Below are 13,899 nucleotides of genomic sequence, written 5' to 3' on the forward strand. Positions count from 1 at the left end.
TCGTATGTGTATTCCAGACCACAAGCACCAAACATCTCAATGCCAAGACTTCCTGGCTCCCGGGAATAGGAGGCTTATGAAGGACATCTGGGACACTGTCCTTGTTCTAGCTGGTTCCCAGATGCCTGAGAGGACATGTACACCAGACTACAGTCCTCACTAAAAACCCCAGACCCCAAGTAAAGACATAACTGTCTCCCTTTCCAAGTTTCCCAGATACTGTGTTTGTATCTGCTCTCTCTATATATATCTTCAATAAACTCTGCTCTCTCCCTTCCTGCAGCTTGTGCTTGATGTTTATCCTGCATGTCACCAAGGACGCTCTTGGCTGTTACTGTGGGGCCCTCTCTGGGTCCTTGAACCTGGCCTGCCGGCATTAGTATTAACAAAATCTATCTGATTTATAAGACTCCAACATAAAATATTCTCATTATTACATTTAAGACGTTCCTATATTATTTCTTTTTCTTCCTTCAAGCATTATTTACTCTTTTCAAGATTCCTGTAAAGCAGATATTTTTAAGTTGGTTTTTTTTTTTGTCATTTTAATAAGGATGTTAAACTGAACTTCCAACTTATTTGCTTGATACTAAGAATTATAAAAAATTATTTCCTCGGGCGCGTGGGTGGTTCAGTTGGTTAAGTGGCTACCTTTGGCTCAGGTCATGATCCCAGGGTCCTGGGGTTGAGCCCTGCATCAGGCTCCCTGCTCCACAGAGAGCCTGCATCTTTCTCTCCCTCTGCTCTGCTTACTTGTGTTCTCTATCTCTCTGTCAAAGAAATAAATAAAATCTTTAAAAAAAAAAAAAAAAAGATTTCCTCTTTGACAGAAAGTATCTTTGAAAAATGGGTTAGGACACCAGAGAGTTTACCTCTATACCAATATTAAAGAGCAATAAAGGTAAGATAGCAGAATATATAACATAATTCAACAAAGGCTTACTGAATCCTTGCTAGTTACTACAGACTTTGATAAAGTTGAGACTATAAACATTAATAAAGTCAAGCTTCTCCTATGCAAGTATTCCCTATGTCAGAGAGATACATACAAATTATAAAATGATGTGAGTGGCATATATACAATGTATGGGATACAAAGAAGAAACTGATTTGCCTGAAGGGGAAAGGGAATCTATAAAAGCTAAAGAAAGAAAAATAAGGATTGCCACGATTTGATCTGGTGTATGCACTAAAAACAGAAGCAGAATCTCTCTTTATTCAGCTATAAAAGGGATCAATGAGAAGCAAAAACCCCTATTTGACTTAAGTATTTTCCAAAACTCTTTTTCAGTAGTGTATTCAGCTATCTTGTCCTTTATAGAAAATAAGTACCATGGATCAAGGATTATCTATCTTTAAGAAATGATGACCAGGTTACCTAGAAAGCAACAGCCATTCAGAATTCTGAGTTGGCATGACAATAGAAATAGATTTAGACACAAAATTTTGTGCAACTGAAACATACATCTAATGAAAGATCAATACACCTGAATTAGTTTCTCCTGTATATCCTAAAGTTTTGTTAAATTTGCTTAGAAATTCTCAATTGCTAAACTCCTTTTTAGGACACCTTGCAGAAGTTAGCTCTACAACCATAAAAAGAAGACCTTCCTAAGCTGTTTGTGGATTTAGTTTCCTAAACAATCTCACTTTTCCTGTTGCATACCTTAATCTCCATGCCATCCACCACTACCCTCGTTAATAACCTTAGTGTTAGTAACTTCTGCTCAGTTTAGTTTCCCATCTCCTTCAGGTCATGACCTCCCAGCTTCATTTTTTTCTCAGATCCCAATATCCAGATTTCTAGAACCTTCTGCCTACTTGCTGTCCCCTTAGGTAGCTCCCAGCTAGTCTATACCAGCTTTGCCAAAAGAACTTCAGCAATTTCAGATTATAACAAGCCTTCTTTCACTATTTTATCTGGCTGAGGTATTCCAACAAGATTCCACAACAAGAAAGAAGTATATGAGAAAGTAAGCCCAGGATATCTGCACTGCTCCAAAATACAAAGGTTCTTTCATGTTTTAGAACTGATAGCCCACTATCACTATCATCTACGAAGAAAGAGTTTCTCCACTTTAGGAGCCATTGGTTAAGCTTTCTGGCTCTTGGTTTCTGTTCAGGTCGTGATCTCAAGGTGGTAAGATAAAGCCCCATACTCAGTGGGGAGTCTGCTTCAGATTCTCTCTCGTCGTCTCCCTCTTCCTCTCCCCCAATTTATGCTCTCTTTAAAATAAATAAATAAATAGCTAGATGAATAAATAAATAAATAAATAAATAAATAAATAGTTTCTCCATTTCAAAGTCCTATATAGCCCATATGACATCCAGGCCACTTTGGGGCTCTGTTTCAGCACATTATCGTTTTAAGGAAACATCAGTCTCGCAGCCAAAATAATTGAAAAGCAATTTAAAGTTTTAGTGAAGCCCTCAAAAAAAATCTTCTTTAGGAAGTAAGGAATTATACATAGTAAAATTTCATTAAAGCTTTTCTCTCTCTTTCTCTCTCGTCTGTATTTGTGTTTGTTTATTTATACACACACACACAGGCCTAGGTGATAACTGCCTGAAAAGATACAGATTCTTTTCTCTTAAGAAAATGTGGGAATCAAAGAGACTATAAAAATGCATCATTGTTAGTATTGTCTCTCATTCATGGGTTTTCCTGTTTGGTAGCTGGTACATTTCCCATGCAATCATTTCAGTAAAATATACTCCATGAACATCTTAAAAGCTAAACGACCCATGAAAGAAGATGTCATAAAGAAATAAACATGAAGGAGTAGGTAATTTAATAGGACATCATGTCCCTGTTGAGTTAAACTGTTACAACACCAGTAACCGGACTCTTTTTTCTTTTTTTTAAAGATTTTATTTATTTATTTGACACAGAGAGAGAGAGAGAGACCACATGCAGACAGAGAGGCAGGCAGAGAGAGGGGGGAAACTGGCTCCCTGCTGAGCAGAGAGCCTGAGACAGGGCTTGAACCCAGCACCCTGAGATCATGACCTGAGCCAAAGGCAGAGGCTTAACCCACTGAGCCACCCAGGCACCCCAGTAACCAGATTCTTAGTAAACTTTAGTCTGAGATTAACTAGATCCCTTTTTAGCCTCTAAATCCCAAGTACTCAAACCCTCCTTGATGAACCCTTGATTTCAGATCATAACTGGATCTTTCCAGTTATCCAAATTCAAACTTAGGACTGAATTCTCCGGGATTCTGCCTATCAACCAGTATCAGTTCTTCTTTGACCAAGATCTTCCCTGAGCTTCTCTGAGCTGCTCTTTTGTCTCCTGCTCTCTGGTTTTTAAGTCTTAACACCAGTCAATTTGCCTGTGGAGAATTACTGTGTTGGTTGCCCCAGCAGCACTATAACCTGTTCCAATTCATGCTTGCAGATTCTACTTCTCTTTTTCTTATAAGCTGCTCCCATTTCCCTAAACTATTTCTAATAAAATACCATGTTGTTCCCTATTTCCCCCACTGTTTATGGCCTTTTGTCTACCAATACTCCTAAGAGCTCCTGATTGATCTATCCCAAATAGCTGCATGGCTAAAGCTCCATTCATACCAGGATGGCTCCTTTCTCATGCAATCTAGAGAATGCTCAGAACCACAGATATTTAAGGAAATGGGTTTTCACCAGAGTATACTGGAAAGGAAACTAAAGCTGTACAAGGACTTTTTGATGGTTATCAACTCACCGTTGATAAGCTGAAGGGAGTCAGGATCTGGATTCAAAGAGGAGTTCCCCATCAAAAAATTCTGATGCAGTGTCTCAGCAATATAATCTCTGAAGTTACTAATTGCATAAACAGCAGTGGGTTTATCATCCAGTTCCACAAGACCATGGTTTTCCACCTTGTTGGAATGAAGGCTAATCAGGTCCCAGGTGGTATTGCTGATAGCCTCACCATTGAAGGTAACTGCATAATGAACATCTATGCCACTATGGATGGAAAGAGAGGACAGATTAGGCCCTGCTAAGGAAGCACAAAGAAAGGAGCTTTGAAACCATGGAGTACAAACACTACACCTGATGGGGGGCTGGGGGAGGTTCAAAAAGCATGGATTCCACAACCATTCTCTGCAGACCCTGGACAACCTTTTGCCATCCCTTCCTGCTTCTGAGAGAACAGAGGTTCATAGCTCTCAACCCTTTATTATATGATGTAAACCTGTTCTTCTCCCTGCTTCTTTCCTCCTTCAGAGCCAACAGTTCCTCTCCACTAATAGCCAGCCTCCTTCTTTCCCTATTAGCATTTCTCTTCCCAGATTTAAAAAAACAAAACAAAATCTTCTAACTACATCCAACAAGGGGTAATCCTCTCATCTCTCTTTCTTATTGTTGTTGTATAGATTATGTACTCCACGATTAGAGGTGGGTCCTGAAGCAATGAAGAAGCTTAATTACTAAATTACTAAAACATAGTTATTGGGAAGGAAAATATGAAATACTTGGAAATAAAGCAAATTAATGACTTGTGATTTTTTTTAATATCATGCTAGAATGTTTTCTAATATGACAGTTATCTAAGTCTCTCAGGAGATGGAATTTTGTTTGATAGTCCAGACAATTTACAGTCCTGTAAAGTTTGAAACTAAACTGTAATAAAACTATTAAGAAGTTATCTGGGGTTTTTCTGGCCTGGTAGCAATGATGACTCCAAAGTTTATGATTTTACTACCCTAAACCTTTCCCAAATTGACCAAATAAATTTCTGTTTTTCAAATGCTCTATTAACTAGCTTTCATTTTTCCACTGGCTCCTTCACTAATGAGCTGAATAAAACCTTAGTGAGCTAACAAATAACTGTCTGAGACTGGGCTTTTTTACTATTTACCTTTCCATAAGCAAACAAAGAGATTTCTTAGAATAAAGGGTAGAGTAAAAATACATAAATTGTAGTTGACATGCCATTTGATATTTTCTTAAATAATCATTTTGGAGAAATGACACTAGACTGAAATTTTTAAGCCAATAAAAATACTCCTTCTAGTCTCTCAGATTTCTCTAACAACTAAAAGCTAACATTTTAACAGTGCTTACCATGTGACAGGTATTTCATATGCTTTATATCATTTAATATTCGTAATAACCCTGTGAAGGTTTTATTATCTTCAGATTATTATTAAAGAAACTGAGCTTTAAAGAAGTTACAAGACTTGCCTAAAATTTTAAAACTTGTAAGTGGTAGAGTCAAGATTCAAACACAGATCACCCTGACTCCAGCACCTGATTTCTGAACTACTATGCTACACTCTCAGCAGGTTTATTTAAACTATTACCCAAAAAATCCATTATGCTCAAAAGATTCATTATGCTTAAAAAATTCATTATGCTCAAAATATTCATCATTTGCTCTAGTCATCACCCTGGCTTCCCACCAGTCTGTGATGAGACACAGCCATCAGAAGTGGACCCAGCAAGTCACACCAAGATACTTCTGGAAGACAGAAGAACACTACTTTCCCAAAGATAAACACTCAAGAAAGACAGGCAATGGAAACGATTTGCTTCCTTCAGAGATTCTGTAGGAGTAAAATGACTCCCGAATCAAAGCATACAAATAATTTAAGTACTTCTCCCTTTGAACTTCCTTATACATCATTATATATAATCAAAGAATATACAGCTTCTGTGATTTTGTAAAAAGATTTTGTTTAAAGTGACTGTCTTTCAGTCTCTCCTTGAGTTTCCATCTCCAGTGTTCAGCATGGTACCTGGCACTGAGGGGCCCCCAGTACCTACTAAATAAATAGAAATCTAAACTCGTCTGAATATAAAAAGAAAACTACAGTCTAATTAAGGTATTCACAAATCTGAACAAAAAGTATCAACATAAGAATGAGCTCATTGAGTCTAGGAAAAGGGATTAGTCAATTAATTTATTTCACTATTTAGTAGAAATCTTCAGGCCAATGTATTGTGGCTTCCTTATAAAAAGAGATCTCTAGCCACAACAGGCTAGCACGTCTTGATGATACTGGCCATTAAAATCACCCAACTTCCAGGCACCTGGGTGACTTAGTTAAGCAGCTAAAGGTCTGCCTTTGGCTCAGGTCCTAATCCCAGGGTCCTGAAATGGAGCCTCTGCTCAGTGAGGAGCCTGCTTCTCTCTCAAATATGGGTAAATAAAATCTTTAAAAAAAAAAAAAATCACCCAACTTCTTTCCTCTTATTTCAAGCTTGCAAAGGAAACTTTTGCAAAGTCCCTACAGAAGTTTCTGTAGGGAAAGAATGCATAAGCCAGACAATGCAATAATTGGTCAGTTGGCAGATCTCTTGCCTTAAATAAATCAGTTGGCATCCCAGACAATGCATCATACCTTATGATTTAGTAAGCATGAATTGGTCTTAAGAGACCTGTCCTTCCTGAGAGTACAGGACCTGTCCTGAGCCTGCTTCCTGCAGATTCATACCCTGAACTATAGAGGACACCATGAAAGTGACATCCCTCCCCAGCCATACAAGTAGCCAGGCCTCTTTGATGTTTTTGGCCTAATCTGAGTAACTTCCACAAGGTTTTCCTCCTAGGTCTGATAAGCTACCACTTCTAATGGGGTGGTTTAGGGGGCTTTAAATATAGTAACTGAGTATTTTGACATCCTAATGCTCTACAAAGTGGTAAGACATCAGCTTGTTGTCTAGAACTTCTTTCAGTCTCTTAATTTTTCATGTCAGAATATATTGCTTCATGGGTAATTCCTGATCTTCTTTTGTAAAGATATAAATTCAGAAAAATATGCTAAAATAACCAAAATGATGGCCCTGAGGAAGAATAAAACAGTAAGAGAGACACCTACTGGTCAGAACTTGCCACACAGTATGTGTCCCAAGCCTCCAGCACAATGCTTGGCTCATAGTAGTTCAATTAATATTTGTGAAAATTTAAAAAAAAAAAATGGTCAATTTTATTCGCTAATGCAGGCAGATAAGGGAACTAAATTTGTGCCACTTAAATGACAGTATGATACTCCCTACTTAATCTGAAAAATTTTGTCTCTAAATACCAAAGTCTCTAAAGTTTTCACCCTAAAAAGCAAGCATTATCCTCATACATTTGTGACATCTGAGTAATCATTTTTTAAAAGATTTTATTTATTTATTTGAGAGAGGTAGAGAGAACAAGCAGAAGGAGGGGCAGAGAGAGAGGGAGAAACAGTGCTTGCTAAGCAGGGAGCCTGATGAGGGGCTGGATCCCAGGACCTTGAGATCATAACTTGAACTGAAGGCAGTAGCTTAACCAACTGACCCATCCAGGTGCCCAATGCATTATCATTTTAGAGATATTACTTCATAACCAGAACCCAATCCTGAAGAAGTGCATGTTCTTTCTAAACTCTGGATAGACCATGACTATATCTCCAGAAAGGTGAGCTTCTTGGGGTCTTTGCACAACCTATTTCATGCTAAGACAGAAAGCACTAATAAAGGAAAAAATGGAGAAAAATGTCTGTGCCACTTAGCACTTGATTTCATTCCCATGCTATGCAGAAAATTAGACAAGGAGAATCAGAGCTTCACTGAGACTCTACCATGTTCCTTTCATGACTTTTAAATATCACAGGGAGAAGATTAAGAGAAATGTTCCTGGATCAAGAAATCTGAGCAAATTAAGTAGTATGGGTTAGATTACTGGCCTTATCCTTTATTGACAAAATATAATCCACCTCCCAACATTTCCCTTAGACATATAAAAATAACACCTCTATTGTAGTCTACCTTGTTTAGCGAGGATAAATTCATTAAAGAAGATAAAATGCCTCAGAGATATGCTGCAATTCACCACCATGTTTTTGTCCTGGGAAGAGAACTCAAAGAAATGCTGAAGGCATCAGGAAACCATCTATCTTCGGAGCCAAGAATGTCCCTATGACCCAAAACAGACTGAGTTCTGGCATGGTAAATGTAGCAGAGAGACATCTCAGGATGAGGGACAGAATAAAAGAAAGTCAAGAGCCCAAGGAAGTACATAAGAAGCAGAATGCACATTGGAAGACAAAACATAATCTGATTAAAGAAAGCTGTCTGCTCTCCACACTCAGCACCTCCAAGTTAACCAGCCGCCACTGTATTACCATCTTTCATCTTCTAAACTAGACTAACCCAGCTGCTATATAAAAGAAAATTTCTCTTTCTGACAGCTATTTCCAGAAACATCAATCACGTGGAGGTGAAATTTATCCTTTCTCATTCTCTTGACTCAAATGCCCTGATTGGCTGTGTGACATATGCAGATTTTCAATGTAAGAAATAATAGTATCATTCTTCGTTTTACCAAAATAAAGATATTTCAGAGAAACTCGGGTATCCTATAAAATTTCTTCTTACAAAGCCTGGAGCTGAAGTTTTGAAGTATACCAGGCAGATGCATTACTGACTCACTTCAAATGGGTAATCTACTAACTTAAAATAATGTGTCCACCTGGAGAGGTACAAAGCAAATAGAAAATTCCATATGGATATAAATGCTTACAGAGAGGGAGAAAGAGAGTGGTTATATATTATATAAATAGACTATTTCTGTGCCACACATTTATTCATCCACAGTCCAGAATACAAGTATACCAAAATGTTAGGAATCAATTCCATCAACAGGGTAATAACTGACAATACTGAACAATTTTGTTAACCTAGGTTAATAATTCTCTCATAAAATCTAATATCTTCATATTGGTATCTGTGTCCCTATAGAGGACTTAGCACTCAGTCACTGGATATCATTCTTTTGGTCATAACATGACCAAAAACTCTCATAACCCTGACCAAAAGTCTCAGGGTTAAACATGAGAGTTTGGGTTGTTTTAATATTCTAATCATGCCAGGAAGGCAACAACTAAACAATCAGGCCTTTCGGTTGAGTACTGATCATCAACACATATACCTATAACATATACACACAAAACAGTTTACATACACTTAAAATACAGAAACCAAAATTCTGAGTACCTTGGTCAAAATATCTGAAACCTCCTAGTTATATAACTTATGGCAAATCAGTTTGTCGGTCTTGGGCAAAATATCCTCACTTCCAGAAGGAGAATGAATATTAATCCTCATTTTCACTACTCAAGGGGATATTAAGAAAATAAAATGAAAAAATAAGAAAGAACCAGTAATTTGACAGATCTCTGAAAGCACTTTTCATTAGATTCTGTGTTCCTAGAGGAAATAAACCGAGTTATTAATTTTTGTAGGTATAGGGTTTGTCCAATTAGTAGGCACTTAGTAAACACTTACTTAAATAACATAAATAAAAATGAGGAAGTCAGAAAGCTTTTTTCAAATAAAAAATATTACGATGAGGTAGTATTACTGTATGTCTAAACACATCCATAGTTTACACATAAATTTGCTTCATGAATTCTATTTAAACATATCAATCTTGTAAGAGAAAATGAATTTTAAATAAATTTGAATCCAAAAACAAAAACTGACAAGCAACCTCCAGAAAGGGTATTGACTATGTTTTTATATTATGCCTTTTCTAAGAAATTCCAGAGAGCAGCTGTTTTTGCAAATAAACTACAACAGAGATCAGCTCTCTCCCTCTCATATACCACTTAAAGTGACACTTGATTATATTATTGAATGACAGACATAGTACCTTGAGAGTGTTTACATTACTGGTGGGTTTTATTCCTGTTTTAAATTAAGTGTAACTCAAATACTTAACAGTCGACAGTCTATGACAGTCTATGACTACAGCCTTCGACCTAAATCCAGCCCAGGGTCTATGAGTTCACAGATTTTATATTTTTAAGTAGTTGAAAAAATAAAAACAAGAACAATATTTTGGACATGTGAAAATTACATGAAATTCAGATTTCAGTTTCCATAAATTTTTATTGGAATATAGACATGCTCATTCATTTTCAGTGTGTTATCTATATTTATATTCATCTGATGGCTGAGTTAAGTGGTTGCAACAGAGAAGAAATGGCCTAAAAAGCTTAAAATATTTACTAACTGACCCTTAAGTAAAAACGTTTGCCAACCCCCGATCTGTAAGGAGATGGATGCTAATTTTGAAAGTTATAAAAGAATTGAGCCATGCAATTCTTGGACCTAGGGCTACCGAATTTTCTAAACTATCTTTTCAATCAGTGGACTGTATGAAAAGTACCAAAAAGTACTCTACCTGCCATTTTCCTTGGGGGACCTGAAAATAAAAATTGAACATGTTAAGTAGAGTTTAAGACAGTTATAATTGTCACATCATTCATCAAAGTGCAAGTTCTTAATCTATTTCCTCTACAATGTTTCTTTAAATCAAAATGTTTGCATAGTATTAGATGTTGACAAACTGATGTACACTGAAAGTAGCAAACAAAAGGGGAGACAAGATTTTATTTTAAAACCGACAACTTACTATCTTTAAACTGACAATATTTACTATCTTTAAACCATTCATATAAGGTTTTCTCTTTGTAAATAATTTTTTTTTTTTTTCAGTAGATCCGCAGACAACTCCAGTTGCTGGTATTTAGCAAAATTAGGAAACACTTTTTTTTTTTGGTAGACAATGTGTCATGTAATTTAAAATAAAAGAAAATTGGATGTTATACAGAAAGATACTAAGGGACTCGGAAAGGTCAGGACTGAACACAGGGTATTGTATGGCCTTTAATATTTATTTATTTTATGTAGCAGACAATAGATCTTCCCATGTGCCAGAAAACTGTGCTAAGTGTTTTATAAAAATTAATTCATTCATTCATTGAATCGTCATTAAGATTATTAAGGACCATTAGAGTCCCCATTTTACAGGAAAGAAACTAAGGAACAAAGAAGCTACATAATTTACCCAGCATTTCAAAAGTATTTTTGGTAAATCAGAATTAATAGTAAATTCTCTTTTTTACATAAATGAAACTTTTAAAATGTGTAATTTATCTAAAATCATCCAGCCAGAAGTGCCAAAAGCAGGATTTCAACCCAGGGAAGTTGGCCATGTTGCCTTTTATGTGCTGCCAGATGAGAGAGGTCTTCAAGGGCTTCACATTCTTGGGTTCTCCTATGAGCTTTAGTCAAACTGGAGGCAGTATTCTATGAGAAGTGCTAAGGTTGAACTGGGGACAGGTCAGGGTATGAGAGTAGGTGGTGGGTCAATTTACCATGCTTGCCCTCTGCCCTGCACAGATAACTAGCTGAGTGTCTTTGGGTAAATTATTGAAATTCCCTGTGCTCTGGTGTCCTTATTGGAACAACAACAACAAACAAACAAAAAAAGAAGATACTAATAACTATCTCATAGCATGGTTGCTGGGAATAAATGAGTTATATAGATATGATCCTGGCATACTGTAACTACTATGTAAGTGCTTGCTAGTATTTCTGGTAAACCCCGAAGTTGTGATTAGAGAATATGCCAAAGGTAAGATGTAGGCCCAATGGAGATTATGCTTTGAAGTTACACGGTTCCCTTACTCATGCTCCCCTGAATGCAACAGCTGGGTCACAACTATTCTCCAAATGCTCCAAACCTTCCCAGTACTGAGTCTGGCATGGGGTTTAAGAGTAAGAGCTGTAAAGGCAGCAACCAGGTGTCAAAATCCCTCTCCCACCGCTAATTTACAAACTTTCTGACTTCAGGCTAATACTTCATCCTTTTAAACCTGTTTGCTCTCTGCAAAATGAGTATTAATAATAATATTTATTCTGATTAAGTTAGCTCAGGAATATAAAGTCCCTGATACAAAGCATTCACTCAGAAAACACTGACAAGTATTGTGCTGTTTTAAGCAGAGAAGAGATGTCTTAAAAAGAGGCCTCTGATTTACTTAGAACTGTTATGTTTGAAATGAAGACAAATGCATCCCCTCCAGAATGGCCTTACAGTAAGATGTCAAAGTCACCTCAGCAGAACACTGACAAGATTTAGTAGGAAGCCAAGATAATCTCTAATGTGACTTCAGGCTCCCCTCATTGCCAAGGAAAAGCAGCGTAACTTGTCAACGGCAAGCTGGAAACATGAATTCTGAAGTTCTTATCTGCCCAACAACAGATCTAGTAGGTCTCCTTGAATATATTCTTTTGCCTTTTTCTAATTCAGTTTCCTCTCCTGAAAAACTATCATTAAGAAAACACATTTACCAGAAATAGTATTGAATTACAACATTCATTTGTTTTTAGAGCATACATAATAAACACAAAAAGATATTACATTGAAATAAAGAGTGCTACTAAATATGCACATTTTTAGAATCTATTTACCTAAAGTCAAGTACACGAATGTCCTTATAGCCTGGTAACCCAGTAAATGCATTTTCAACCTGTTAAAAATAAAAATAAAGTTTATAGCTATGTAGAAATGTGGAAAAGCACATAGGAAATACCGTTTTTAAGAGTTGACTATAAAATGCACTGTTTATAACTAGTAGAAGCTTATATACATATACAGATACATCGTAGGCAGAAAGTTACATAAGAAAATTATAATAGCTTACCATTTTAGAAAATAGTTTTTAACACAACACTGTCATATTTTTCTTTTACATTTTTGTCTTTTAAAGTTTTAATGTATTTTAATATTAATTTTTTTCCAAATTATGAAAAGCAACTTCTTACTGGCAAAGCACTGCTTTTTCCCTTATGGGATAAAATGTAGAAAAAGAAACACATTAGTCTCAAGAACAACAACAAAAAAAAGCCTTAACAACATTTTTAAATGTAATTGTTTGGATTAGAAATCTGGCCACAGCATACACACTGACAAACAGTCATGTGTTCGTTTTCTGTGAGTGTGAAGTATCTGATGGCATCTGTTTCCTGTTCCTACCAGACAAGGGGAACTGCAAGCCAAGTCAACATTAGAAACTAGTCCACAAGCTAAAAGCTCAGCCCCCAGGAGAGAGGCCCTGTTGACCGGGTGTCATGAGGAAGGTTATGAAGCTTTGACCAGGTAATTCAACTGGCCAAAAGATCAATTTATGGGGCGCCGAGGTGGCTTAGTCATTAGTGTCTGCCTTCGGCTGGGGTCACGATCCTGGGGTCCTGGAATCAAACCCCACATCAGGCTACCTGCTTGGCAGGAAGCCTGCTTCTCCCTCTGTTACTCCCCCTGTTTGTATTCCCTCTTACTGTGTCTTTCTCTGTCAAATAAATAAATAAACTCTTTTGTTTTTTAAAAGATCAATTTATAAAACATCTACAGGAACCAGTTTTATCACTGAGCCTTTAAAATCCAGCCATGTAAATCAAGATGAGCTTAGTGACTGGAGAGAGGGAAAGAATGCTAACTGGACTACAAATCTAAAAATAGTCCGGTGATGCATAAAAACATATTTTAACAACATTGAACACTTAGCCCACACTTCAGAAGGTGACAGTCTCAGCAGATAAGTCACTACGGAGCCAACATCAGAATAAGGAAAGAAGTTGTTAGTGGACTGTCAAGCCATCTCTGGGAATCTGCTTTTAAAACCAAGTCTTAATATAATCGGGAAAGTGGGATTTAAAAAAAAAAAAAAAATGGCTCACTGAAGATCTCAATGTCTTAAGGATAAAGAATCCAAACCCAAGTAACTCTTTACTTATGATGATTTGCCTTGTTTTATTCTCTTAGAGGAAAGAGAGAAATGCCATAATTCTTGTAGGAAGAAAGTGGAGATGGAATCTTGCAGGACAGGAATCCAAAAATGAGTTTTTCTCAGCTGTTTCTTCTGGCAAAATAACTGCATACAAGCCTTGTTTTATAGAACTAATACTGCCCTGCCCACCAAGCATATAGGTTTTCATAAGATTAAAATGAATGTACCTGAAAGAATTCCATTAATTGCAAAATGTTAAACAACTGTCTGTTGTTATTATTATTGCTAGACCCATCTCATTTTGAGTTTTATCATCTCTTGAGTCTAACCACGTACAAGTATTCTAATTCATCACATCTAA

The 13,899-nt window shown here is 36.7% G+C and overlaps 1 protein-coding gene across 1 annotated transcript in view; it reads right to left on the reverse strand.

Moving 5' to 3' along the window:
• The window catches only part of IMPG2 (interphotoreceptor matrix proteoglycan 2), an 86,848-nt gene that overhangs the window by 35,156 nt on the left and 37,793 nt on the right, over positions 1 to 13,899 (reverse strand). Inside the window, exons 8-10 of the mRNA XM_013045606.2 lie at positions 12,223 to 12,281; positions 10,148 to 10,168; positions 3,707 to 3,951 (exon numbers count right to left, since the gene is read on the reverse strand). Of these exons, the coding sequence (XP_012901060.1) occupies positions 3,707 to 3,951; positions 10,148 to 10,168; positions 12,223 to 12,281 (325 nt within the window). The remainder of the gene's footprint in view (positions 1 to 3,706; positions 3,952 to 10,147; positions 10,169 to 12,222; positions 12,282 to 13,899) is intronic.

This window comes from Mustela putorius, unplaced genomic scaffold (genome assembly GCF_011764305.1).
Source record: "Mustela putorius furo isolate JIRA1106 unplaced genomic scaffold, ASM1176430v1.1 tig00003834_pilon_pilon_pilon, whole genome shotgun sequence".
Classification (NCBI taxonomy): Eukaryota; Metazoa; Chordata; class Mammalia; order Carnivora; family Mustelidae; genus Mustela; species Mustela putorius.